General features: G+C 40.6%; 1 protein-coding gene across 1 annotated transcript; it reads left to right on the forward strand.

Annotated features, from left to right (window-relative positions):
- The first annotated feature begins 946 nt into the window (after positions 1 to 946).
- Positions 947 to 15,517, forward strand: tulp1a (TUB like protein 1a). The gene is made up of 14 exons (XM_069678801.1): positions 947 to 993; positions 2,580 to 2,628; positions 6,909 to 7,041; positions 7,179 to 7,289; positions 7,357 to 7,488; positions 11,974 to 12,093; positions 12,219 to 12,368; positions 12,443 to 12,525; positions 12,618 to 12,782; positions 12,877 to 12,989; positions 13,083 to 13,191; positions 13,332 to 13,430; positions 14,392 to 14,563; positions 15,302 to 15,517. Exons 1-14 carry the CDS (start codon positions 947 to 949, stop codon positions 15,433 to 15,435), a joined length of 1,617 nt encoding a protein of 538 aa, XP_069534902.1. The 3' UTR covers positions 15,436 to 15,517.
- The last annotated feature ends 3,648 nt before the right edge of the window (positions 15,518 to 19,165 follow it).

The following is a 19,165-nucleotide window of genomic DNA, read 5'->3' on the forward strand; positions in this document are numbered from 1 at the left end:
TAATCAGGAAACGATCCCTGATTAAAGTATGTGTTGAGTTAAAAGAGAGAACCAGCTTATATGTCCTACTAAGAGGTCAGCCAGCAGGACGAAGGTCATGAGGAGCCTTTTATGTAATCATCCACGCATCCATTACCTACACAGCTTATCCTCCTCAGGGTCGCGGGGATCCCGGCTGTCATCGGGCGAGAGGCGGGGTACACCCTGGACTGATCGCCTGTCAATCCAAGCGCTCACAGAGACAGCACCTGTAGGCAAATTAGACTATCACCAATGAACCTAACGAGCATGTCTTTGGACTGTGGGAGGAAGCCGGAGTACCTGGAGTGAACCCACGCCATGCATGAGGAAAACTCTACACATAAAGGCCCCTTACATCTGAACCGGGACTCGAACCAGGAACCTCTTCACTGTGTGGCAAAAGCGCTAACGACTGCCCCACCCACCTGGTTGAAAGCATGGAAGCTGAGATTTTTGATTAAAGGTACAATGAGATGAAGGGATGTAAAATCTGTTTTACTTTCCCCCAGTAAAGTGAATTTACACACCTCCTCCATCCTCCTATTTCTCTATGAAAATCCGAGTAATGCTCACAGATGGTGAGCGGCTGATTAGAGTAATCCGGGTTGAGGGGTCGGGCATCCCGGATGTGTGGAAGTGGACGGGGGGTGGGGGCTAGGGACCTGTTGCTTTGTTAAAAATCCTCTTAGAAGTCAAGTCATGTGACCACTCTGTGTGCTGCAGGATGTGCGAGGAGCCCTGCGGTCATTCACAAGCTGGATGGAGACAATCACACTGCTGCTTACAAAAACAACTGCACCCCTGGTGAGAGATAATGCATGTTCATACTTATTTACCTTTTACATTCAGGTTTAAATGCAGGGATTATCCTTCTATCAGTCTCATGTTTCCTAATTAAGACAAATATCTGGTTGACATATCAGCCATGCCTCTGCACAACCACATCGTGAAAGAGGCCTGGACACAGGACAGGTACGTCAACACACAACAACACAACACTTCATGCAATCCAAACACTTGTCCATCAAAGGTAGATCTCCTCCATCGCTCCTACCTGAGGCCTTGTGGTTTTCTGAATGGTTTTTACTGCTTTAATGCACATACTTTCTGCTGGTACGAGCTAAACCAATAAGCATGAAGGGAAAGCTTTAATCGTTGTTGCCAGGACGACCTGCTGAGATCCAATTCCTACACCCAGTGTGACCTGTTAAAGTCCCTGTGACATTAGGACTGCAGAGCTCGCCGGCAAGCGCCAGATGAGAGCGCTACGATTTAATGTTAGTGCATCATGTGAGGGATGGAGAGGTGCATAGATTGACACATATATAATTTGTTAGTCAGTTACATATTTGCAGGAAGGAGGCTATTTAAATTATTGTTGTTAAACGCCACAATTTTGAGGCTGCAAATGAAAACATAGATTTACCAATCAGTCAACTGACAGGAAATTTATCTTTTGACATTTTTTTTTTAAGCAAAGAAGCTTAAAATGGCCTTTCCCCAAAACACACAAGAGATCTTTTGACCCCCCATGTGCCTGGGCGTTCCCTTAGATCAGTGGATGCAGCTCTGTTGGATGTTCCTAAATCTTTACTGGTGACCAACGGTGACCGGGCCTTTGCAGCCAGAGACATACAATAAGACAGGCCACAACTTCAGCTTCTTTTAAATCCTCTCTTACAACCGTCGTTTACAGGAATACTTTGACGAATGTATCTTCTGTGTTGCTATTATCTGCTTATCTGCCTTTTATCTTACTGTATATTTTGTAAAGCACTTTGTAACCATGTTAAGAAAAGTGCTATATAAATACAGATTATTATTATTATTATTATTATTATTAAGCAATCTAATATGTTAATTTTTGTTTAAGAAAATTGTTGATTGATATTTTTACCGTGACATTAGCACCAAATGATTGACAGATGGATCGATGAAATAAATGACTTACTAATGACAATGGTTAATATACACTCATTGGCCACTTCATTAGGTACACCTGAAAAGTCTAATGTAATCCACCACACCAGCTCTGCCGTTAGATTTGTTTTCATGTTGCCTGTGATGAACAGGCTTCTGTCTAAGCTGTCGCAGAGGTGTGAGGTCATCATTGGTGGTGGGGCTGTACTGAGCTGCATTATATTCAGAGGTGTTTCTAATACTCTGGCCCCCTCATGTATGTAAATAGGGAGGACAATAAATTACAGACACATCTCAATATAATGTAGTTCAGTACAACACCACCTTTAACTACGGCCTCAGTAATAAACATAAATTAATTTACACACTTACAACTCTCAACAAAACAAAAGTCAACAAAAACTAAACTTCATAAAAGAATCCATGGCCGACCTGTTGTATTGAACTGCATTAGATTGTACAGGTGTACCTAATGAAGTGACCGGTGAGTGTCATCATTAGGTATAATAGACCACTTATACAGAGCAAGAGAGTCAGATCATCCTCGGTACAGAAATATAACAAAAACAAAGCTAATGTAACAAATGATGGACAGGTTATGATCATGAATAATAAATTACACCGCTTTTTAACCCCAGGATTCAAGAGGCTGAAGATTCTTCTTCAGCTGCACAGCAGCAAGAACAGGTAAGTTTTCTGATTAGATTTAAATAAGAAGTAATGGTACAAAACCCCATTTCATGGAAATAGTTTACAAAGATGTGAACAAAATAATAGTACAAACGTCTTGTGTTGCGGCTTGAATCGAATGTCCCGGACACCAACATGAGTGTTAGTGGACACAGGTGATAAACACGTCTCCTCCCTCCTCTGGAGGCTTTGTTGGTTTCTCCCGTTGACGTGTTTCTACAGAGCAGATGGCTTTACACATAAATCCTATTAACAACTTTCTGCTGATGGGAACACAGTGAGTGCACGGCTCTTTCATTATCTCCGCTGGGACGCTCGTTTTTTTATTCTTAATTTTACAAACTCTGAACATTATCAGCTGAAGTCTGAAGGCCGCGCCATGTCTGCAGAGAAGGTAAAAGGGGTGGGGGTCGTGCTATTGTGGATTTTTTAATTGACCTACCAATAAGATTATTCTCAGTGTTCATTCAGCTGCAGAGTGATGATATTTGGAGAGTGAGAGGTGTATCTATAGCTCCTTTAAAAAGAGTAAAATGACACTTGTGTTGTAAAACTACATTTTACTGCTAGACCTCCCAAGTTTAGAGTTGGCGTGAAAGGCATTTATGAGAAATTCCTCTGATGTGTTTGTCTTGTGTTTTTAGTTTGTGATGTAAAATAATTCACTCTCATGTGAGTTAACTGCTCTGTATACAAGTAAGACTATCCGACAGAGACAGCATCCAGATAGGATCAGAAACACCGTGGACCGCCTTCAAATCTGACATTAAGTTGCATCTCAGTTGGCGTCCATGTTCACGGAGCTCCCCTGCAGCGGCATGCGCCTGCAAAAGCATGCATGAGGGATTGAAGGCTGTCAGTAATCCATTCACCTCGACCTCTTATGGTGCTGCTGAGGTGACGTCCAATCCAAATTCAGATGCAACATAATTTCCTGTTCTGCCTGTTCTGCATCAGGAAATGCTTTGAAAGGTGTTTTAAGACTTTTTTATGAACAATGAATGAACTTTTTTAGTCGAGAAAATCTTGCATCAACAAATGAAAACTGAAACTAGGTGTAAATCTGCTTCTGTTACGCAATATTGAAGATAATTATGAGGTGCTTATTTAATAGAGCAAGGCTGCAATAAGAAACGTAAATTAGCCATTATCACTAGTTCAATAGAAAGTAATGAAAAGTGATATTTGGCAATATTAAAGAAAAAATACTTTATAGTTTTTAAGCGTGATACAAATAAAACCACAAGAACAGACAAACAACAGGCTGAGACATGAAAAATAAATAGCCAAATAAAATAAAAAGACACGTATATGAGAGAAAGTGAAATGAAAAACAGGTTGATTAAAGGTAAGCAGAAATCATGTTACAGAGCTGTTATATCACAGCATACTTACAGGTGCTGTGCAACGTTTGGCCTACAATTCTTTACAACACGAGGGACGTCAAATTGGGCGCCATTACTCTGAGTTGTGGACACAAATAGCCGTCCATCGAGGCCGGATCTACGTGTAATAGGATTACCTGTCTCCGCTGGCCGCGATCACTCTGACCTCCTTCTCTGTGACCTGAGATAGTGACACACAGATCCTGTTGTGTTGTTCAGAGATTTACTCTTTAGGCTCCTCACACTTGCTCGGTTAAATACACAAGTGGGGTCCATTTGTTTTTGATTTCAACACTTACTGTCCACTTCATCAGGTCCACCTGTACAAGGTGATTCAATACAACAGCTCTTTAATGAGTTCTACTTTTACGAATGCTTTTGAATTCATGTTGAACCAGTCAGAAAGGCAATAATTGTACTTCATTAGCATTAAGGTTATAGTGGGTGATGATTTTGTACTGGAGTGCATTATAATAAAAGGTGTTTCTGTGTGTAAATGAAGTGAGCATATAATTAATAACACCAGGGTATATGATGCAATCCAGTTCAACACCACTGCAAGCTACAACCTCAACAATGAAGACGTGCTCAATCAAAAACCATCCGACATAAACGAGCAGAGCCAAACACTGATCTATTTGTAAATTATTTATAAGTGCCTTTCACTAGCAAGGACCACACCACAACAATATGTGTTTAAAGGTTTAATGTACATTCACAAATAATACATGTTGAGATTCATTTTTGTGGTTGTCTGTCAGGCTGGTCTGGGAGGTTTTGCTGAAGACCGGGCAGAGGGAGAGTGGGGGCTATAATCTACCTGAGCTGTTTTCAGCCCAGACTGTACCTTGAGTAGAACAGAGACATACGAGAAGTTGAATAGAAAGGGATGAGGAAGAAGAGTTAATGTATGAGAGGGAGGGAAGGCAGGGTGGGTGGAAGAATCAGAGACAAACAGAGCTGAGTGGGAGGACTGGGTGTAGACTTGTTAGGTGATTGGTCGTGCTCTCGAACTTAACTTTATACATTAACTTCACCAATTAGGTGAAACCTCTGGTATGTAAAAATAATTATATTCAAAACATGTAAGCGCACACAGATATCATGCAGATGTCCATTACAGCCTTGACCCTTGGCAGCACAAACAGTCAGGGGTTTGACCCCCCTCTGGACTTTACCTGAACTTTGTGTCTAGACAGACAAAAGGAAATTTTGCAGGAAATAAAGTAAGAAAAGTAAATTGTAGAGAGAGGTATGAAGTTTTACAGCTTTGGAAAACATGCACAAAATGCAGTTTATATTAAAATACAGAACAAAAGACAAAAAGAGTCAATCCTCTGAAGTTGACTTTTACATGATTTCCTTTTCTGTATCTGACTGTCCTCACGTTGTCTCCATTGGTCGCCTTATTTTATTTCTTTTACAGGGTAAATTACCTGCTGTGTTCTGTCCTCTAATATGTGTGTAAAGTGTGTTTGTAATTTAATGCGATTGTGAATAATTTAAGTTTATTACTTCTTAGGAGGAGGCGTGAGCAAGTTACATAAAATTATTTAAAAAACTGTATTTTTAAGAATAGTAATAAATTATTCACCTGTAAAAAGCAGGTCTATGCAAACTCTTTGATTGCTGCTGCCTCATACCTTGTTGTTTCATCACTTCCTGTCCCTAAACTGTAAATAATAGCACATGTAAGATTGGATTCACTCCAAGTTGTGTGATTAGAGCCGCATCCCTAGCAACGGTCTGTTGTTCATAGCAACAACATATAGCAGACCTCGGAATGCAGTAATGAACCAATCAGTTCAAGTATTTAACACAGCCTCTTAACACACAGTTTTTCCAGAAGAGTAATATATTACTCTATTAAGACCGCCTAAAGCCCCGATCAGACAGAGCGCCTTTTTGTAGTTGTTTTCAATGAGAGGGAAGCTTTGTGCGCGCTGCTTTTGTGTTGCTGAGCGCCTCACGTTTTTGGTGAAACACTCTGAGCGCGTTGAAAAACTTTAACTCAAAGCAGAAAATCTCCAGACGTTTCTTCTCATTGTCCAATCGGTGGTACTCGCCGCGATCTCTCCTCTGTCTGAGGGTCTCATGTACCCACACAGATCTCTGTTTCCCTGTGTTTAGTGTTTTTTGAAACAGCCTTCCATCAAAGCCAGAGCAAGTGCCCTCCGCCTGTCCATTTCATTTTATTTTTTGGGCTTTTATGCCTTTTTATTTTGAAGAGAGGACAGTGGATAGTGGTGGAAATGGGGGAAGAAAGAGTGTGGATGACACGCAGCAAAAGGCCAAGGGCAGGAGTTGAACCCGGGGCCGCCGCATCGAGAACTGTAGCCTCTGTACATGGTTGCCAATTTAACTGCTGAGCTAAACCGGAGCCACCTGTCCCTTTTTTAATGCAGATATAACTGATCTATTGAACACAATGTATTTTAGTCAGCCAAAATAAACTGGAACAGATTAGTCAACAGTCATCAGTTTACAAAATAACGGTTAATGACAGAAAAAACAAAAAAACAAACGTGGGCTTCAACAGAAAAGGCTCCTCGCGTTTTACAGCCTGCGAAACGCGCTCTGTCTGATGGGGACCTTATTGTCCTCGAGCATGGATCTTCTTTGTAAAATAAATTGTGAAACACTGAACAAGAAATAAACAAGTTCTATTTTATACAAGAACAACAATTTTAAAAGCTGCAGGTGTCGTAATACAATTCTTTTTTTCTTGCTTCCCTTCAAATCGGACTTTGTAATGGTAAGTTATTTTTGATAGAGATCTTTAAATGCTGCCAAGATTCCCATTATTTCTATTATTTGAACGTTTGTCATCTTGTCTGTACTTTCCTGCCTAAATTTTAATCTGTGTTTTATGTCTCTGAAGAAAATCTACAGAAGCCAAAGAAGAAGAAAGAGGAGGCAAATGGCACAACAGAAGCAAAGCTGAACGGCAAAGAGGCCAAGCCCAAAAAAACAAAGACCAAGAAAAGTGAAGATGTGATCGAGGAGGAAAATCCGGCCATCCAAAGTGAGCAACTTTAAAGAGACATTTTGAGATCTTCAGCATGTCGTACTTAGAAAAAAATCTATGATATTTTGAGTTCTTTTATCTCCTGTGTGGTCTAACCACATTGGTTCACCGCTCTTTCCTTATCCACGTTGCAGATGGCAAGAAGGTGAAGAAAAAGAAACCAGACAAAGATAAAGAAGAACCAGAGAAAGAGAAAGAAAAAGAGCCAAAAAAGAAAACCAAAAGTGCTCCCAAGAAGAAGAAAGGTGAGTTAAGAGCGGTGTGTTAAAACTGAGACTCATAAGATTTCAACTCTAATGACTGTTTCTGCAGATTCAGGCACAGATGACGACGACGACGATGAAGATGATGACGACACCCCCAAGAAGAAGACCAAGAAGAAGACGACAAAGGACAGCTCTCCGTCTGCGAGCTCCGCCAAAGAGAAGAAATCTAAATCCAAAGGTAGGTAAAAACAGTTTTCTGATGACATTAACAGTGTGGTGTGAACAGCAGTTATGAGAGCAGACTGATGTTGTTAAGAGGATTACATGATTTTATTCTGTGATGGTGAGAGAGTGGAAACACTGACATGGCAGCAGAGGCAATAAAACACAGCAATCAAGCGAGTCGTTTTACCTGAAGTCATCAGCGGTGGAAAATGTCATTAAACAAAGACAGCTTACTTTTAGTTTCTACTTGAATCAGCACTTTGACTTTGCAGGAGGTCCAGGTAACAATGAGTTTGTTTTCCAAACTGGAGAACACATTCTCAATTTGATAGCCCTAATAAGAGAACACTGATTAGCCAACTAGCATGCTAGCGTAGAACCTGAGTGAGAATGACTCATCAAACTTTTTACATCTTGAAAACTGAAATGAGAGATAATAGATGTGGAGCCATGTTGTTTCCTAACAGCCCATAGTGTTTGCCACTTTGGGAACAATTGGAGTTGATTTTGAATAAGATAAAAGTGTTGGTAGAGTGGCATCTTTTAACACGGTACCTTTCTAGCTTGGCTAATGGGGCGGCTGACACTTTTGTCCTAACTGAAATATCTGTTGAATAGATTTATATGAAGCTCACTCCAAGTGTTCGTGCTCAACAGAGAAAGAATCTGACAGCATGGTGAGCCCCCGACCTTTAATCCAGCGCCATCATCAGGTCGATGTTTATGGTTTTGAGTAGGATGTCAACTATTGGATTGATTTCCCTGAAATTTGGTACATTCATATTCCCCTTGTACGACGGTGTACTAGGGCCATTGTAAAAAAAAAAAAAAAAAAGAATAAACATTGTCAAATTTATGAGAAAATAACAAGCACATTTTTGAGATTATAAGAAAAAAAACTAGGAAAATAATGTTTATAGGAACCTTTTTGAACAACTCATTCTGTGGGAGGCAACACGACGGCTTTTCAAATGGAATCATAAAAATGTGCAAAAACTAGGGCCGGCGTATTCTCACAAGTTTGCTATTTTTGTCTGGCAAATTTACCAAGTCTCTCTCTGAATATTACTCCAATATTACTCCAGTTATCATTCAACTTTTCATCTACTGGCATCAACAGGTTTCCATGACAACCAATCACTTGGAAAACTTCTCATAGTTGCAGCTGCACTTCGTATTGAGTGCAATTAGCAAATCTTAGCATGCTCACATGCTAGCATAAGTTGGTGAACATGGTTAACATTATACCCACTCTATATAGGCATGTTAGCATTGTTATTGTAAGTATGTTAGCATGTTGATGTTAGCATTATTACATTATATGATCTAGTACTTTCCACTGCACCCTAATGACACTGATTAGCACTAATGTCACTTTTTATTGTAATAAATAGGACCTGTCTTTAACTGTGTGGGAAAGGACATCTTTCAGCGTGTGTAGCTCATTAATCTTTAGACTTGATCTAAAATCTAGCGAGTGTCATAGCAGACATATAAAATGACTTCATTATTGAGCTACTGTATGATATAGCTCAGGGTGTTGCTGTTCTTTGGATCATTTCCAAAGTGTTTGCCTCTCTGCTGAAATTAACCTTCCTCAACCTCAGACCAGCCGTCACTCATTTCAGGAGGATGTGCTCTGACTTGTCATGGCGGCTCCCGGCTCCTCCTGTAAAGTAAAGGAAAGCCAGGTGCTCTGTTTATGGTAACCATGGGAAAAGAGCCTCTTTGACGGTAGCTATAGCGATATAGGTTTGTTAATGATGTGGCTAGCCTTTGCTCTCACACAGTATTAGTACATTATAAGAAGTTTCCTGTTGCGTTCATATTTGTTTGTAAAAGTTCAAAGATAGATCACAAAAGTTTGACCTCACGGCGCCTCGTCTTACAACATTTGATGCTAGGCAGAAATGTGTGGTTATTTGGAAATCATTTAGTTTCACTGTCAAGGATGCAACATTAGAGCTTTTGTTTAAGCCCCTATAATAAATACTATTTTCAGTCTTGATCGCATTTCAACTTGTGTTTGAAAAAGAAAACTCAGAGTGATGAATCAACAAGGAATAATCTTCTGACTTTGCTTTTCCCATTAAAGCTTTCAGCCTCTTGTAGCTCGTTGTTTTGGGGTTCAGGCCTGCAGCTTTGGTGCACTGTCACGTCCAGAGAGAGTTAAAAGTTAAAATTGGACTGGCAGAGTTACGGCCTGTGTGCATGAACGCAGCTTTTTTGCGCTGGCAGCGCCTACAACCTCAGTTTCAGAGCGCTTCTCACCAGTGCTTACTGTTGCTAGGTTACGAAAGTTGTCTGGCGGCACTTCTGCTTCCCTCGGTACTGACTGTTAAGTCTGTTTTAAATCGCTCCATGTGCTTAGTAATTGTTTTTACTTATGGAGATGTTACAAAGAAACATAAAAACAATGTAAAGGCGTTAGCAGCAGCTCGACACTTGGAAATTGTACCCTCCGCCATTGTTGTTGAGAAAGTTGATATCAGAAGTCCCGCCCCTTCTTGATTTTGATTGGTTAGTGAGGGAGAAGCAATATTGAAGAGCGTGGCTGTGTTCCAAAACTATTATCACCTGAACAAGTTCCCCATATCAAGGTGATGATAAGTCAGTGTTGTGTTTACAGCTGGATTCTGCTGCCCCCTGGTGGCCAGAAAATCAGTTACTGCAGGTTAAGAATGTAACAAATGTCAGTTATATTTAAAGTTCTCTGTAGTGATTAATGCCTTGCTGATTGTCTCATAAACATTTTTTGTTAAGACCCTCACTGTCATATGAATTTTTAATCTTCAGGCACATTTAGTTGTATAAATGGCACACACTGACTAGTTTAGATTTAGACTGATCATTTAAAGGCATTTTTTTCACAGTTCTTTTTATTGTAATTTTCACAGTTTACATGTGATATAGAGAAAACAAACATAAAATACCCCAGATTCCCACCCCTCCCCCTGCTCACTCTATTTTGGCTCTATGTTACAAAGAATGTACATGGTATGCGTGTGTCAAAGTGTAATACAAGGCACATACTTTTCCAGTGACTGGACATAACTTTGAGATACAAGTACAATGCTAAGCTTAGCAAATGCTTAAACACATAATTTCAATTCATTACGGTCATTGATGGCAGGCAGCACAACAGGTTTGAGCAGTAATCAGACAGAAAGTGCAGATATAAGAGCCTGTTTGCACACATTCTTTAATATGGCGCAGTGTAAAGAGTCAGCTTTGACTTTATAGTGAGTGTTATCAGGGTTTAAACAGGCCACAAGAAATGTGCTACTAGATTTGAGTAAAGAATTTGGCACCCTTTGTCACGATACAATCTAAGTTATGCACTCTCGGTTCTGGTGGTTTGTATCCCTCGCATGTAAACACTGACTGAGAGCAGAGCAAATATCTGCAAGTCATGTTTGTCTACTTCACAGTGTGCTTTATCAGCTGCTTCCTCGCTCTGAAAGACTTCTAACTCTAAACTAGCAGCCAGATATGGTCGTGTCCTGGTGAAACCTGAATCAAATGTTCACAGTCTGAAAATAAAAAGCATTTCCAGCTGAGCTCCAAAAATCAGGTTTGCCTCTGCTCCTACAAATCTGTCTCTAATCCTCACTTGCTAATTGGATACAGTTGGTTTCAATTTGCACTCAATCTATACTTCTTTCCAAGGCCACTGTCTACGGGAGCCTCTGTCTATTTACTCTGTTTTCCTCGTGAGTAATTTCCAGTTGTTTTTTCGAGATCTCGACGTATTTATTCAAGGCTGCACCACCGTAACGTCTGATGATCATTACTCGTATCTCCAGAGCTGCAAAAGCACAAAACAAACATAGAAACAGGCTTAACTGACCTCATTAGCGTGGGCGATGGCAGCATGGCGTGTCCCTGTCTTTAATATCAGCAAGTGACCAGCCTGTTGTTCTGATTTCTAAAAACATCCTCGCCTCCGATCGGCAATGATGGGAACACAAAACCCGGGTCAACGTGCTAATCTCCGTCCCCTTTCTGGCGCGATGCTACGATGCACATCGAAGTTCCGGCCGCTGTTGTGTAAATACAGAAGAACAACATACAAACAACAGCAAATTTGTTCTGTGTTTCGTGCAAGATGCAGCATCACTGGCAAGATCTTCTGATCCGAGGGGGAGAAGAAATAAGGTTTCCGGGGTGTTTGTGACCTCAGACGGTGACGCAGCAGAAAAGAGACCGAAAGGAGTATACTCCACTGGCGATGGGAAAAGAGACAATCGGCATTTATAAGCGGGTCTTCCCGGGTCTCAAAAACTCGCATCAACACGTTCATTTTGGTGGGAAAGGTGTATGAGTATATGTCCGCTTAGGGCTTCCGTAACTGTCTAATATATAAACGACAGAAATATCATTTGCCTTTGAAAACAAAGCTAAATTCTTCAGTGTGTGCTCTTATGATTCTTTAGTTTGGTATCACATTTAAGCACAGATAATGTTTTTCAATCTTCACTTGTGTCTTGTTTTTTAGAAGACAAAGATTCTGAAGGAAAGGAAAAAAAGTCAAAGTCAAAGGACAAAGACAAGAAGAAAGAGCCGGCTTCAATGTTCCAGATAAACGGAGAGAAAGACTCAAAGAGCAAGAAGAAAGGTGTGTGTCCTCACAACAGGCGTCTCACCGCCAGTGTTGACTTTATTTTAAACTACGTTGTAATTGCTGAGTGTGAGTTATTATTATATTTATGAGAATCAATCTGAAATCTTCTCCTCGAGCAGCTGCCAAATCCGACAGTGACGAGAGTGAAGAGGAGACAAAGTCGAAATCAAAGAAGAAATCCACCGGCGGCTCAGCGTCCATGTTCCAAACATCAGGAGACAAAGACAAAGACAAAGACAAAGACAAAGACAAGAAGACAAAGAAGAAAGGCAGGTTTATCACTTACTTTATCCTCCCTTTGAGCCACAGACAAGTTACTAACTATTACTGTCGTTTATTACAGCGAAGGCAGAAGAGAGCGACGACTCGGACTCAGAGAAAGAAGAGAAATCAAAGAAGAAGAAAGGCAAAGGGAAGAAGAAAAAGGTATCTCAGATCTCACGATTCCCACACAACATTTTGGTTATTAAATGACTCGTGACAGAGGAAAGCCAACGAATCAAATGCTTCTCCATCAGGAGAGATCGCCTTCACCTGAGATCGAGTTTGACGACCTGGAGAAGTTTGTGATGCAGCCGGCTCAGCAGGGGGTGACCGTCAAGTGCCGAGTGACTCGGGACCAGAGAGGGATGGACAAGAGCCTCTACCCTCTGTACTACCTCCACCTCGACAACGAAAAGAAGGTCAGAGGTTAATCTTTATTCAGCACTATCCTGGACATTGTTTTCTGCTCTTTCTCTTTAAATCAAAGCACAACTTGTCTTTTGTTCTGTGCAGACGTTTCTGTTGGCTGGAAGGAAACGAAAGAAAAGTGCAACATCGAATTATCTCATCTCCATTGATGCCACAGATTTATCGAGAGGTGGAGAGAACTTTGTTGGAAAGCTGAGGTACGCTGCATTTATATCTCAGCAAACACGATGTGTAATATGTGCCAAGTATTTTTTCACTGGACGTCTTTGACTCTTAAATATACATTCTAGGTCCAATTTAATGGGGACTAAGTTCACCGTATTTGACAACGCTCTGAATCCAGAGAGAGCTCTCCCAGACCTGTCGAATGCACGGCAGGAGTTAGCAGGCATCGTTTATGTAAGACTGCTCATCATAAATCATCTACGTTGTATTTCATCAATACAATACAATACAATACAATGTTTTAGGGTACGTTTGATTTAGAAACAAAAGTGGTAAAATGAAATAACATCTTGATTTGACTTGTTTGTCTCCAGGAAACAAATGTTTTAGGGATGAAAGGGCCGAGAAGGATGACCGTCGTTGTTCCAGGAATGAACAAGGACAACGAGCGAGTACCTTTCCGACCGAGAAACGTAAGTTTAATTTGTTGTCATTGTCTTGAAAATAACATAAAAAATGCAAAATGAATAGACAAGAAATTCTGAAGAGAGCAGTTCCAAAAGTAAGTCTTCCTGTTCTTCTGGGATAACCCTGTTGATCCATGACGGCCCAGTTTAAAGTGATAATCTCGAAGATCTCAGTTTCGTTCTCTTTGGCGACACCTATGGTGATAAACGGTAATTGCGGGAGCACACTTGCAGATAACCAGACAGTGTTGCATGTGTGACGTCCTCGGTTGGCTCCGGTTGTAACTCTTGATTTTCCTGGCTGACGGTCGCTTTCCTTTTCAGACTGTTTGCTTCATCTGAGCGTCGAGTTTGTTTCTTTTTCTTTGGATTTTCACTTCTTGTTGAAGTTGTATCTGTAGTCATCCATCTTTTCTTTGTTTGTTCAGCCATAGTAGATTACTGTTTACTCGCAAAACTCGCAGAGAGCGGAAAAGCAGCCGCTTAGCTCCGCCTACCCTCTCTGGCAGACCAACCACTGCTGGCTGATGGAAAACACGTCACTAACTGGGCGCTGCTTGTGATTGAGACACCCAGTCTGTGATACTGCAAATACAAAGGCTCATCAGTGGGCCATAGGCTCAGTCACCACTGTGTTACCTCATTCGGTGATAGATAGAGACTTAACAGACATTTATTTACATGAAAATCATCAAGATGATCACTTTCAGCCTTGGTGTTAAAAGAAAGTAAAATGGAGTAAACAGAAAATGAAAGAAAAAGATGTTGGGGTGTTACATTAAGGCCACTTATAGTCCATGAAATCTGTTATAGTCACGGGCCTTTACATCATGTCATATCCTTCCTTTCACAGCTTAATGTCTGCATTTTGTTTGTTTAGTCTGAGAGCATCACAAGACCAACACGTGAAATGATATTTCCTCTTTGTCGGGGTTTTCCTGACGTTTGTTTTGTTATTTCTTCACAGGACTGTGACGGCTTGTTGTTGAGACACCAGAACAGGAGGATGGATAACATGATCGAGCTCCGCAACAAGACGCCCGTGTGGAACGACGAGACGGCATCGCATGTGCTCAACTTCAACGGCAGAGTCACGCAGGCCTCCATCAAGAACTTCCAGATAGTCCACAACAAAGACTGTGAGTACTATTGCCTACAGTTTCTATCTGTCCCCGTGACAGCCCCCGACGACGGTGAGGTGAGGGGCCTGGCAGTGATGAGAGACAACAACTCTGGGTAGACGAAGTAATTGAACTGACTCGACTTGTTATATGCTGTCCCGAGCCGGCTCAAAGTCAGTGATAAAGAAGGGAATCACACATGACTGTAACTAAACTAAACGTAGTTATTTAAGGTAGATATGTCCGTCATGAATGCAGTGTGTGGATGAGTGTAATGTTGAATGCAAACAAAACACAGAAACAACCAAATCAGCTGGTGGAGGCCTGGGAGGAAGAGAGGAGAGACAGAGGTGCAGGTTGTTTCCTGGTGTCCTTTCGGACTCTACCCGTTGGCTCCTGAACCAGGAAGTCAACCGAACCAATAGCAGGAAGAGAGGGCAGGACGTCACAGGACTCACAACTAGATTTTATTACCTGTGTGCATGTTTTCTCCGTGTACTCCGGCTTCCTCCCACGGTCCAAAGACGTGCTCATTAGGTTCAATGGTGACTCTAAACTGCCCGTAGGTGTGAGCGTGAAAGGTTGTCTGTCTCTGTGTGTCAGCCCTGTGATTGACTGGTGATCAGTCCAGGTGTCACCCTGCCCCTCACCCAGTGACAGCTGGGATAAGCTCCCCCCTTTAACTTGGCCTTTTTTATACTGACATCATCATTGAAAAACATCTGGATCTTTTTAAACATTCCTTCCCTTTTTCAGTGGACTACATCGTGATGCAGTTTGGACGAATAGCTGACGACATCTTCACGCTGGACTTCAACTACCCGCTGTGTGCCGTGCAGGCCTTCGCCATCGCTCTCTCCAGCTTTGACGGGAAGATCGCCTGTGAATAACAGAGAGATGCTCCCGCAGACACCAGTATGCAACACACCCACATTAGAACAACTCCTGTCTGTGGACACCGCCTTGAACGCTTCCTCTGATAGACACCGATAACAATTGTTTGTTCCTTGAATGTGACGTTACCCGCAGCGGCTCTGTCTCCTCTCTGGGTGTGTGATTTTTCTCTGGTAGGAACTGACTTGGTCTCATATCGTGATCTGATGTTGCACAGCGTGACACAGGACAGGCCTGGCTTTTGTTTGTGAGTCAGTGGAAACATCTTCTTGTTTTTAACTCATAGACAAACAAACATCACTTCAGATGACTCAGTTGACTGGAGAGTTACAGGTTTGAGGGGATGATGGTACACCTGGATGACGTCATTGTTGTTAAACTGGATTTGTACTGGGTTGTATTTTGTTAGTAAGATATAATCTCGAAGGTTTTCATGTAAACAAATGTCTGTTAAGTCTCTATCGCAAAATACGGTAACACAATGGTGATTGAGCCGATGGCCCACTGATGAAAGCCTTTGCATTCGTAGTATTACAGACTGGGTGTTTGTGGTGACATTCGTGGAAAAAATCACAAGCAGCGCCCAGTTAGTGACGCGTTTTCCATCAGCCAGCAGTGGTTGGTCTGCCAGAGAGGGTAGGCGGAGCTAAGCGGCTGCTTTTCCGCTCTCTGCAAGTGTTGCGAGTAAACAGTAATCTACTATGGCTGAACAAACAAAGAAAAGATGGATGACTACAGATACAACTTCAACAATAAGTGAAAATCCAAAGAAAAAGAGAGTTTGTCTGGATATCTGGGAAGTGTGCTCCCGCAATTACCGTTTATCACCATAGGTATCGCCAAAGTGAACGAAACTGAGATCTTCGAGATTACAACTTTAAATTTCCGATTGTTCCCTAATTTGTCTATCTATAAAAACACAGCAAAAACAAAAGTCATAACCAGTGTTTCTTTAAGGCAAAAAAAAGTTTTATTGGAAGAGTTCAAATATCAAAAAACACACCGTTTTATTTTTTTATTTGAAGGCCAAAAAACAAAAAAAAACAGGTATCATTTTTCAGAACAAATTTTGTACACAATAGTGACTTAGAAACTTCCAGGTATCCGATATTATTAGAAGTGTAACGTTTTGCTAGAGGATTGAGCATCTTTAGTTCTTAATATCAAGTTAACTTATAACATACGTCTGATTAAGTTTTATTTCTCTGATTGGGTCCTGTAGGTTTTTCTATTATGTGTTTTTGTTTTTTTCATTTTGTAAAATGTATTTATTTTTCTGAACACTGCCTTTGTTGCATTTCTAGTCTTACTGTAAGACTGTTATTTAATAAAGCATGTGAATTGTATTCCTTGAAGTCAACCCTTACATCAATACGTCTTACTCAGAGACTGTTTGGCTTCTGTGGCTCAAAACACTTAAATATTACAAAAATGTAAAAGAAATTAATGGATTTGTGGCGTCCTGTGGCTAAAAACTTTAAACATATATCAAATATGACAATATCCACAGTGAGATTGCAGCCAGGGATGTTTGTTGCACTTCCTGTCTCTCTTCGTGCATGCTCTTCTCTGCTATCGCTGATAAATAAAGAAGCATGACAGACAGTTATCTAACAGATACATTTATATTAATATATATATACATTTATGGATTTATATATATATTTTTGGACATTATGGACAGTCAGTGCTACTCCTGATATAAGAAACTCCTTCAGAGAGTAAGTATTTCCTGTTTTAAAGTAAATTTTTTACTAAGCAGTTTTTCAGAACCTAAGTTATATTATTATATTATATTATATAAGTATAGGTCAGAACAACAGAAAAACAAAACAAAGAATAACCCTTAATAACCTAACATTTCTGGTCATTTGCTATAATAATAATAAATAATGTTAGACAGTATATTGTTCTGTGATCTGACAGTCTAAAAGAGTCCTTGTAGTTGCAGTGTTGAGAGACGCCCACGCTGTTGTGCAGCAGTTTCCTGACATGTCGAGAGGAGCTTCTCTCAGGATGAAAAACCTGTTTGAGGTGAGGGCCCGAGAGTAAGACAGAGGTGTGTATTCTGCCTGAACCTGCTCAGGCAGTTGTCCAAACTCGCAGATTCAATGAAGCCTGAAGCTGGCAGCTCTTCTGGACAGATGCTGCAAGGTGAGTTCTTCCTCCTCCCCCCGCCACATTGTCCTCCTTCTCTTGCGTGACTGCCAGCAGAACAAGCACCAGCGTTACTGTTGTCATTCTTTAAGGCTGATACAGTTTGTACCCATAGTAAGAATCTTATTAGTGAGTCATTTTACCACCACCTGCACTCACAGTAGCTCTGCCTTTATGACTCAGGGGTGGATAAATATATACTGTGAACATGTTGCAACCTTGTTGTTGACCAACAGAAGGAGCTGTTGCTGGATGGAAATGTGGTCAAGACTGTTCAAGACTGTCTGAGTCTTGGGCTTTGACTCTTTTTAATGATTCACTTCCATTACATGTAAATGTTCTGGATGCCACGAAACGTATTACCCATAAAATGTTTCACTTTATTCACTGACAGATCTGGATGTTAGGCTGTGAGATAGAAGCTTTGAACGAGGCTTCATATCTGGTTAATCCTTTTATCAGTGTTGCAGTGTAGATAAACTGAACAAACTAAAGTAATCTAAGAAGCTACCTTACTAAAGCAGCACACCTTTAGGACAACTTTACTCCCTTTTTAATGTACTTTATACTTATATTTCACTTTTTGGAGGCAAATATTTGACTTTTTATGCTTTTTTTTTGGAAAGATTTACATACAAAATGTATGAAAAGACTGTTAATATGCATTGTGAATGATAACCACTCTATACAGTAATCTGTAGTTAAGTTAGCTTTACTTTGACCAGCTAATATGTATGATAATATATAATAACTATTCCACATACCTCTGAATTCAGCCTGACATATCTGGTGTGTTTTGTACATTTGCTCAAGTAAGTACAATTTTAGGTATAGGTACTATATTTCTGAGTTAATACTGTAATTTTCACTCATCCACGCTCATTGTATCGGCTGAGACAAAGTCACAGTGACAGAGGTTGTAGCTAAATTAGTATGTTTACTTAATCAGGCCCTTTATTTGCTGCTAATCCTGCTGCACTTCTACTTAGCTTAGATTTTGAATATAAGATTTTTACATGATTTATTTAATCCTGTGTTCAATCCAATCCACTTTAATTAAATAGCACATTTTAAAAAACACCAAAGTGCTGCACAGTGAAATTAAAAGGCATAAATAAAACAGTAAAAAACATAAAAGCACAGTCTGCAAAATACATAAAACACATAAAAAGTGTCACTTTAACTGTGTTAAAGTAAATACGTCTTCTACCACTGCTCTGGAAACTCCATAATAATGTAAATCATTAAAGTAGATCAGGAATCAGCATGTTTTGAACTGTTTGGCTGCACAGTGAAAGAAAAGTTCAGATTTATTAAAGTACTTGAGTAGATGTGTGTTGTTACTTCCTATGTGTAACAGGAATATATCTGTATTCTGTAAGATCAGGGTTAGTTGCCTGGTTTTAAGGCAAGGAGCTTCAGCACAGTGTGTGCAGAGTTTTGGTGGGCGTGGTCTGCGGTCAAGACCCCGCCCCCCGTGCTTGTTGATTGACGCGCACCGATGGCTCCTCCTTGAACGTCTTTTCTCTCCCTCCCCCTTCGTTTTCCAGTGTAGTGCGTTGATTTCAT

This window comes from Semicossyphus pulcher, unplaced genomic scaffold (genome assembly GCF_022749685.1).
Source record: "Semicossyphus pulcher isolate SPU_LCO1_2020_fin unplaced genomic scaffold, fSemPul1.0.p SCAF_3, whole genome shotgun sequence".
Taxonomy (NCBI): domain Eukaryota; kingdom Metazoa; phylum Chordata; class Actinopteri; order Labriformes; family Labridae; genus Semicossyphus; species Semicossyphus pulcher.

Coding starts and splice junctions, on each gene's coding strand:
- tulp1a (XM_069678801.1), top strand. CDS start 947: ATGCCTCTGCACAACCACATCGTGAAAGAGGCCTGGACACAGGACAG. Junction 2,629..6,908: donor CTGCACAGCAGCAAGAACAG/GTAAGTTTTCTG, acceptor GAAAATCTACAG/AAGCCAAAGAAGAAGAAAGA. Junction 14,564..15,301: donor GATAGTCCACAACAAAGACT/GTGAGTACTATT, acceptor TCCCTTTTTCAG/TGGACTACATCGTGATGCAG.